The 9,612-nt window shown below is 50.1% G+C and overlaps 1 protein-coding gene across 1 annotated transcript; it reads left to right on the top strand.

Moving 5' to 3' along the window:
• Window positions 1-4,720: 4,720 nt before the first annotated feature.
• Window positions 4,721-9,612, top strand: LOC136509529 (protein SINE1-like). Its single transcript, XM_066504294.1, has 3 exons — window positions 4,721-4,865; window positions 7,207-8,528; window positions 8,942-9,612. Exons 2-3 carry the CDS (start codon window positions 7,215-7,217, stop codon window positions 9,419-9,421), a joined length of 1,794 nt encoding a protein of 597 aa, XP_066360391.1. The 5' UTR covers window positions 4,721-4,865; window positions 7,207-7,214; the 3' UTR covers window positions 9,422-9,612.

Raw genomic sequence — 9,612 nt, 5'->3', positions numbered from 1 at the left:
ATGACCGGGTTTAGGATAGATGGCCGTACTATCAAGAGGGGCAAACTTGTTTGCATATCGGTCATCTAGTGCCACTCGAGTGATCTAACTTTGCATTGTCGCTAGGATCGAGTGGCGTGGCAAGTTGAGTGGCTAACATCCGTTGGGAAATGATTGTGAAACTGCTAACACACATACACATTGTGGTGTACACTTGGTGGTGTTGGCACATTTACAAAGGCGGTGGTGTTTGTAGGGGTGAGATGGGTTTGGGTCCCTCTCTCCCTCCCGCCGAGCTTGTGAGGCGGGATTCGGCGCTTTCGGGAAAATGGAATGTCTATTTTCTATTGCGTCGGATGCAAATTCTTGTGGTTAGCACACTTGAGCAAGGGTGAAGAGAATGGAGAAGATGCTGGCGTCGGTCAACTGACCGGACGCTGGATCTGAATGCACCGGACGCTGGCAGGCTGCGTCCGGTCGCGCTGACGTGGAGTGTAGCAGTCGCTGGAGTGTGACCGGACGCTGGCTGCGTCCGATCGCATTCGACCGGACGCGTCCGGTCATGCTCGGGAGCTTACTGGAAACGACCGGACGCTGGGGGTTCAGCGTCCGGTCAGTTGAGTGCTGGAGCGTCCGGTCAGGTCAAGTGACCGTTGGAACCGGGACACGTGGTCGTCTGTGGGCGACCGGACGCTGAGGTCCAGCGTCCGGTCAACACGACCGGAGCGTCCGGTCGTCCCGACCGTTGCCCAGTGAAGGGGTAACGGCTAGTTTAGCCCTTGGGGCTATAAATAGAAGTGGCCCTCGGCCATGGCTGAAGTGGAGCACCTTGGGGGACTTTGTGTCCATGCTTGAGAGTGCTTGGGAGCCCTCCATCACACATATACTTGATAGTGATCATTCGATTGTGTGAGTGAGCGATTCTAGTGCGATTGCATCGTGAGGTTGCATCGAGTGGCACTAGGTGATCGAGTTGCAAGCCGGTGGTGCTTGTTACTCTTGGAGGTTGCCACCTCCTAGACGGCTTGGTGGTGGTCTCCGTCGAAGCGCGCAAGAAGCTTGTGCGGCGCTCCGGAGAAGTGCTTGTGAGGGGCATTGTGCTCACCCCGCGGGAGCCGCGAAGAGCAACTCTAGTAAAGCGTGTCATTGAGCTACCCTCACTCAAGGGGTGGGTTCTTGCGGCGCCCGACGTGCGGGCTTAGCGGGTGATGCTAATTAGCCGCCGAACCACCAAGTGAGCGGTCGACACAACGGGGACTAGCGTGTTGGCAAACACGTGAACCTCGGGAGAAAAATCATCGTGTCAACCTTGTTCTTCCCGTTGGTTTGCATCCCCATACACAAGCTTGCAATTACTTTTATACATATTAAGCTTGTGTAGTTGCTCTTGTAATTAGATAGCTTGTGTAGCTTGCTAATTACCTTCTTGCTTGTGTAGCATAGAAGTAGCTCCCTTGCGTGGCTAATTTGGTTTTAGTAACCTTGTTAGTCACATTGCTTAGTTTGTGTAGCTAAGTATTTGCGCTCTCTAATTAGGCATTGGTTGCCTTGTTATTGAGCATTGCTAGTGAGCTTAGTTAGCTTTGTGCTTTTGCTTACTAGCATGTGTAGGAGCTCCCTTGTCGCTTAAAGTACTAGTGGCATAGGTTTGTGTAACCTTGCTCCTAGAATTGTTTAGGAGAGCTCTAGCTAGTCCGGCACCTTTGTTGCATAATTGTTATCTTTGCAAGGTGCTAGTGAACATTTATAGTGGGGTATAGTCTTGGCTAGACCGATAGTTTTAATTCCGCATTTGTATCGGTTAGCCGACGCGATTAAGTTTTAGAAAAGACTATTCACCCCCCCTCTAGTCGCCATCTCGACCCTTCAGCCGGGGACTCCTCGGTGCTCGGATGTTGTCAGCTACGCCGGGGACTCCTCGATGCTTGGACGTCGCTAGCTACGTCGAGGACTCCTCGGTGCTCGGACATCGCTAGCTACGCCAGGGACTCCTCGGTGCTCGGGCATCGCTAGCTACGCTAGGAACTCCTCGGTGCTTGGACATCGCCAGCTACGTCAGGGACTCCCTTGGTGGTCGGATCTTGCTACATCTCATCGGTGTGCTATCAAGCTGCTCCATGCTGTTCGGATCAGGGTGCTGATCTTGGGCATCACGTCTGGGGTCTTGATACGCGTATGTCAGACGACGTCAGCAAGCTTTCAAACTTCTTTTTCTTTGATCTTGCTACAAGATTCATTCTTCATCTTTTAGCAGGCTTGGAGACTAAGTGGGCACACTTCACCTTGCAGTGAATGTGCGCTTTTCAATTCAGGGCTCCACCCGTGGACTGGTTGCCTGCTCGGTCGGTCTTTTGCCTTTCTTCTACTTTCTAACCCTGGCACCATGTGACTACGTCACCTACTGTCAGGCTCGGGGACTAGCTGTGGGGCTATGGCTCCCGGTATCCATAAGACAAGACATGGGCCACACCCTCAGAGGTGGCCTAGCCCACAAGATCAATGCGTGCACGACACTGGTCGACGTGCATCGCAAGATATTATATAGTACCAAATAGGATACTTTCCTTATAACCCTACCCCTCCAAAGTATATAAGGAGAGGTAGGGGTCCCCTAGACGATAGCTACTACATATCATACAATACACCAAAGACACAGAACGTAGGGTATTACGTTGATCAGACGGCCCGAACCTATCTAAATCGCTGTCTCTGCGCCTTGTGTCACCATCCGGTTCCTGATCACGCGCACCCCCATCGACAAATCTACCATCACGGGATACCCCTCGATGGACTGCCGAGCATCTTTTGTCGACAATAGAAAAGTACATCTGAGCTCATCGAACTAGTGGATGAACTGAAGGTGAGGACAGAAAAGGCTGAAAGGGAGCTTGAGGATTCAAGCAACAGCAACAAGAGGAGTACAATAGGCTCAGTGAGCTAGTCTTGCGCTTAAACTCTCCTGGTAATTAACTCTCTGTCTTCAACTCATGTGGCTTGATGCGGTAAACATTTGTGGTCTGTTGTGTGGACGCATGTGATGGTTTGATGTTGTGATACTCTGTCAGTGGTTCGCTGCTGACGTGTGAAATGTTAATTGTGGTTATTTGATTGCCAGGCTAAATTGTTATGTATTCAGTCTATGCATTAGTGACGATCTCGAATTACTTTTATGACGAATTGATTGTACTCCACGTGATAGAACTAGAATAGGCTACGTGATCAAATAAAAATACAACATGTGGATGAACCAATGCATGACACGTGAAATAGCCAGAGCACAACACGTGGCTATTAAAAATCTGATATGTAGAAGGATGTCGTCAAGCCATGTGGCCGAATAAAAATGCGAAACGTGGACGGGCAGTGCCGTGACGCGTGGTCGAATAAGAAATGACCACGTGGACCAATAAAAATACGCCACATGATCCAATGAAGAAGTGACATGTGATCCAACCACAACACGACACATGTGCTCATAGAAAACTAACATGTGGAACAATAGGAACATGACACGTGGTCTAGTAAGAATCTGAAACGTGCAAGAACCAGAGATGGCCACGTTGTGCAATAAGAAGGTAACATGTATTCGAACCATCTCCAATACAACCGGCTATAGCATGTACACGTGGAAAGCATCTCCAATGGAAGCACCCACCAGCCCCCCTACCACGCTTGCTAAAACAGTTCTATGACGTTCTGTTTTCGTCACAGACCACGCCACTTCTACGATGATTTGCGAAAATCGTCATTGAATTTCAAGTGTGACGTGACTTCTATGACGAACCGGTTTTCGTCATAAATTCATCATAAAACTGAAATTATGACGAATTTGGCTCATTCAGTGACGAAAACTGATCGTTATAAAAGTGGATATTCCTACTAGTGTACCGAGCCCGACTACTCGACACGTTGCCGCCTAATGCCCCACCTGCTCGGCACCTTCTCGTGGCTCTGCCTTCTCCCGGACTCCTCCTTGGCTCCTCTTAGTGGCTCCCTCTGACCTCCTTCCAACCTCCTCCCATGGTGGCTGGTCTCCTCCCTAGATGGCTCCTCCACGGTTGCTTGGAGTTGGTGACTGGGCACCAAAACTCCCCTGTGGCGACTCTGTTGGGACCCTCAACCTCTCCTCGGCGTGTCTCTGTCGTGCCGGCCCCTTCTTCCCCAACTCCCTAGCCTCCACTCCGTTGCGCCTCTTTCCCCTTGCCCAACTCCACGGCCTCCACCCAACGCGCGAGGCATAACTCAATCGACAGAAGAGAGAAGGAATGAAATGACGAGCAGGTCACTTGTGCCGGTCTATTAGAATGAATTTGAGGGTCCTGATTTCTGAAATATATGAAAATTTCAGACCCTTAAGAATAAATGAAGCCATCAAATTAAAAGTATAGACGCTGATTCATGGGTTCCCGCCAGAGTTGCTGAATATCTTGGAAAACTATATTCATGCGTGGACCCTAGAAAAAATTCCAAGATTCGGCCTGTTGGAACCTGTCCACGAGCAACTTTGATCCTAATCATCCGATCACAACAGCAAAATAAGCACCGCATTGTGGAAAGAAAAAGGAAATACTAAAACTTATTGACCGTATCGGGCCTCGCGCCTCTCCACGTTGGGCCGAAACAGAAGGGGCCCAAACTCCAAAGCGAAAGCATCTAGACGACCCCTCGAATCGAATCGAAAAACTCAAACTGCCGCGACCGCCGCCTCTTCTTCCGCCGGACCCGCCCCCACCCACCAACCCCCAGGAGCCGGAGCGTCCAGTGCAGCGGCAGCGGCGACCCATCCCCATCCCCCGCCGCAACAACTCCTCGCTCGCCGGGCATCGGCGTGCCTCTCCTCATCCTCTGCCGCTTCGCCGGCCTCGGGGATCCACCGGGAATCGTCGGTAAGGAACAAAACAACCCTAACCTCCTCTGCTCTGCTCTGCCAGATGTTGTTCCCCAAAGCGTGGGGTTTGGTCTGCGGGATCTTCGAACTGCAACCCGAACGGTTCTCTCTCTCTCTCGATCACTTAGACTAGGGGAGATCTGGGGCAGGTGCGGTCTCCTTGCTTCGTGTTGGTGCGCGCCAAATGGAATCCGCGGCGTCCACGGTTCTTGGCTTCTTGTTCGGCTCGATTGGTCATTTCTTCTTCTTCTTCTTCTTCTTCTTCTTCTTCTTCTTCTTCTTCTTCTTCTTCTTCTTCTTCTTCTTCTTCGCTAGCGCGCGCAAGATGGATTGCTCCTGGTTTGGTTGGCGTGTCAGTGGATTTCATTTTCATGGCGCGGGTGCCGTTTACTTTGAATTCTTGGGCGGGTTCGAATGAGGTTTCTGGGGCTATCCATGCTCCAGTCTCCAGGGGCGGTGTTCTTCCGATGACGTTTGACAAGCATTAATTCGTTGTACCGTTTCTCTGAATGATGGACCGAAATCTTTGCTTTTTGAAAAGAAATTAGTATCATCTCGCTTTTTACTTAATTATTATTACTCTGGCTCTGAACCTCTGAATGAATGCCTAAAGTCACTGTCATGGTCTCTGTAACAGTCACTACTTGGTCACCCTCTTTTTTTTAGGGGCTCTTGCGATTGTACCCTCGTTTTGTGTCGAAACTATGATTTTGCCCCTATTTTTTTTTTTTTGACTTTGTGAATTTACCCCTACTGTGCTATTCACGAAGCACCAGTTTGCTCCTGCTCCGTCATCCACCCCTAACGGTGTTAAACTTTGTACAAAAGGACATGAATGCCCATGCGATTTTGCTCCTCGTTTATTATGCCTAATTGCGATTTTGCCCCTGTTTGGCCGAGGCAGGTGGGCGCTCTATTGCTGCTGCTCTTATGCACCGATCGGTGAACCATGCGCTCTCTGTCTTTAGCCTATGTGAGCCGAGTCTATGGATAGGGGAAGAGGAAGACAGAGCCACTGACGCGCGGGGTCCACGGGGCGAGGTGGCGCGCCCTGGTTGGCCCTGGCGACGATGCTGAGAGCTGGGCATTGGGTGCCGTCGGCGAGGCGCATCTGCTCCTTTTCCTTCTGAGTGGTCTACGGAAGAGATCAGACAGAGCAAGAGAGAGGGAGAGAAAGAGAGAGAGAAGCAAGGCGGTGGGAGACTAGAGGGCGGCGTTAAGACCGGGGAGCAGCAGCGACTGCCTCGGCGACCTGCGGCCGTCCTCTTCCAAAAGAGGCAGCAAGGGGAGGGGAAGAGCAGAGCGCTCGGCGCGGAACGGAGAGAAGAGAGAGAAGCAGGGAAGCATAAGGGCAAGAGGGATGGGGGAAGCAGAGCAGCGCAACCTCGGATCCGGCCAACGGAGGCGAGCGCGGTGGCGCTCGGCCTTGGGCGGAGCTGTAGGGCAGGGCAGCGGCGGCGGACGACCTCAGCTTCATCACGAGGTGCTCGGCAGCGACTCCGACATCGTCGACCGTCCGGCCATGGCGCGGCCACCGGAGATGCGGTGCGTGGGAGGGCGACGGCTCCGGGTCGTAGGCAGCACCAGCACGACCGCCGCCGCCGCCTGCCACCGCACGTCCGCGCCCGAGCGACCGAGCCGCGGCTGCTTCCGAGCGCCGCACGCCCGAAGCCCCCGCACCGCGCGTCGCGTGCCAAGCCCCGCGGCCCTCGCGCGCCCCCACACCGCGCGCCACGTGCCGAGCCCCGCCGCAGCCCCGCGCGCGACGAGCCCCGCCGCCGGGAGCCGTTGCCGCACAGCGCACTGTGCGCTTGCCAACGCCGCCGCCGCCAGATGCCCCCGACGCCCCGGTCGATGCAGCCGGCCCGTGAGAAAGGCACTGTTTCCATATGGAGGCTGAATATAAGGATAAGGGGCAATTTGGTCTTTTCGCCTTTCTTTTTTCATATTTTGATTTTTTTAATTCATTTATTCCATGACCATCTGACGGCATCCAAACCAGGGGCAAACGGATGATTCAATTCAAAATAGCAAGGGCAAAATCACAAAGTTGAGAAAACAAGGGTAAAATCACAATTGGACTCCTGCATAAGGGCAAGAACACCATTTTCCCTTTTTTTTAATATTGGCATTATGTGTTCTTCTTCTTGTTATAGAACATAGAAGAAGCATACTTTGTTTATATTGTTAGTGGGCAGCAAATCCAAGTTTTATGCCTTCATTTTGGTATGCTTTAACTGAAGAAACCATATGTGCCGATCGATTTATTCGCTCCCCAAAACTACATGCTGCGTTTACCTTTATTAACAGCCTGTATTTTGTGTCTTTAATGAATCCAGTGTATGCAATGGCTACAAGTCTTGGAATGGACGGATATGCAGAACTGCAGGTCTCTATGATGGATCCCACTGAAAAGAAGCCCGCCTTCAGAGGCTTGAAGCTGTACGTGAAAGAACTGGATTCAAAGACACTTCCTCCGTTTCTTGCCCGTTTGTGTGCTCCCGACAAGCCTTCCTCATACTCCGAGGAGGAGATCCTATGCATTTTCGAGACTGCAGCAGAAGTTCATGGCCGCACAATTGTACCGCACATTGGACAGATTGTCCCAGCAGTTGTCAGGATCATGGCGTCAGATTCAAGGCCCTTGCATAGTGCTGGTTGCTCCAAGGTGGTTTGCACAATATCCCGCTACTGCATTGATCCTCTGGGCAGAGAAGAAGAGAAATCTGAGATCATGACCTCCCTTTGCCGTCCCCTATCAGATTGCCTAATGAACTCTAACAAGAGCATCTCTTCTGGTTCGGCTCTTTGTATTGCTGCTCTTGTCCAATCCAACAATTGGCAATTTGCATCTAATGAGTTGATCAATGATGTCTGCTTGAAAGTGTCAGGGGCTCTAGAGGAGGCTTACTGCCAGACTGTTGTCCACGTTGGCTTGGTGGTTGCTCTGTTAAAACACAATCCTTTGACACTGGAGCCTTATGGACGATCATTGATAAGGTCGGGGTTGCAGATATTGGACCATAGCACTAAGGCAAACAATTCTCAGATGATTATGTCATCAATTCAGATGATACATTCGATCATGAGAAGCTTGAATCTGAGGATTATATCTTCTGAGATCAGTAGCATTATCCATGCTTTGGAGCACTGCCAAGATGGCTTTGTTCCAGATATCTGCACTGCAGCTTTTCAGGCAACCGAGACTGCTAAGTTACTTGGGAGGCAGGAGGAACGTGGAGCTCGGAAAAATGTCAGTCCTTTGGGAAGCTGTAGTGGTGGAAACAGCAGGAAGGGGTCAAATTCTCCAATTGATCATGCGGATATCAGAGACAGTGGATCTAGTGGATCTCCTCGTGAGTTACAATCTGTCCCTTGTTTTAGTGACTTCAATTCGCAGCCCCCAGTTGGACAATGCACTGGTATTCTTGGAACTACACGTGCAAGGCGGCGACTTCGGAGTTACGGAACTGACTTTTCACATGGCGTGTCCAACGATGAGCTTTTCCACACTTCGGCACGTGATTATCATGAAAATCTGGGTATCATAGCACAATCTGATTCTGCTGATCTTGTTAAGTCAAGTAGGAGGCGCTCCGATGTGTTGACAAGAATTGGTGATCCATGTCCTACTTGTTTAACACCCCGAGCTACTAATCAGGTATATATGGCATATCATCATGTAAATTGAGCAGTTTTAGTATGATTGACATACTTATTATATTAAGGTCATGATGCATGAGTTACTATTTGCTGCCCTTTGGAAATTGTAATGTTATTTCTGTTTACATTGTTCCTTGAATGATACCAGAAACAATCACTTTGACTTTTGGTGCAGAAGGAACTGATATCTTTTACATTTTCCTTTTCTGGTCAGTTTATCTTTTAAATACTGTCTTCCTATTCTTCGAGTGGTGTACTGGTGTATCCGTGTATGGTAATTTTATAGGCATGCGGAATGTTTCTGTCCTGTGATACTCATTCTTCAGAACTTTGTTTGCAGAATGAAGTTTCACGATACTGCACCATTTGTAGATTAAAGTGAATTCTTCACACTTTTGTTTTTGAACTCAGGCGTGCAAGCGGCAAGCTTTGTCAACTCCAAGGAAGCAGCTCCAGTCTTTGACCTATTGCAGTGATTCAGAAAGAGATGGCCACCGCCTACCTCCAAGATCAGTTTCAAGGTTGATGCAGCGCCCGGACCATCTTTTGTTTCAAAAGATTTTTCAAAGTGAGGAAAGGAAAGGCTACTGCAACTCGACTCAACAGAGGAACCAATTGCGTACACAGACCAGAGACTTGCTGACCGAAGACTTGAAGTTCCTCACCAGCAGCAGGCTTTCTGATAGTGCACGGGCTCCTCCATGTGAAGAACACCAATGTGATGGTGCTGCTGAACATCAGAAGGTGACTGGGATGGAGAAAAGAGAAACAAACTGTCGTCGAAGCAATCGATTAACTCTATTTATCTGTGCCATGGTCTTCGCTGCGTTGTTGCTAATTTTGTGGAAGCAGCAGGACCCCAGTAACGAGCTATACTTCGTACCTACTTAGCATATACCTGTGACTGTGTAAGCTTGTCCCTTTGTAAGAAAAAAAGGTTCTTTTTGTTTCTGTGCCGTTGTAATTGTGCATCAAGCCACCCGCTTTTAGGAGCGGGTGTGATGTCGACTGTCGACTGATGTGTTAGTATACATGGAATGGTGTAAATTGGTCCTTTTGATACAAATGAGGTAGCTGTTGGA

The sequence above is a fragment of the Miscanthus floridulus genome, chromosome 15, assembly GCF_019320115.1.
Source record: "Miscanthus floridulus cultivar M001 chromosome 15, ASM1932011v1, whole genome shotgun sequence".
Classification (NCBI taxonomy): Eukaryota; Viridiplantae; Streptophyta; class Magnoliopsida; order Poales; family Poaceae; genus Miscanthus; species Miscanthus floridulus.
The sequence above is the reverse complement of the archived record's forward strand: the minus strand, read 5'-3'. Positions and strand labels throughout refer to the sequence as shown.

Coding starts and splice junctions, on each gene's coding strand:
- LOC136509529 (XM_066504294.1), top strand. CDS start 7,215: ATGGCTACAAGTCTTGGAATGGACGGATATGCAGAACTGCAGGTCTCT. Junction 8,529..8,941: donor CACCCCGAGCTACTAATCAG/GTATATATGGCA, acceptor TTTTGAACTCAG/GCGTGCAAGCGGCAAGCTTT.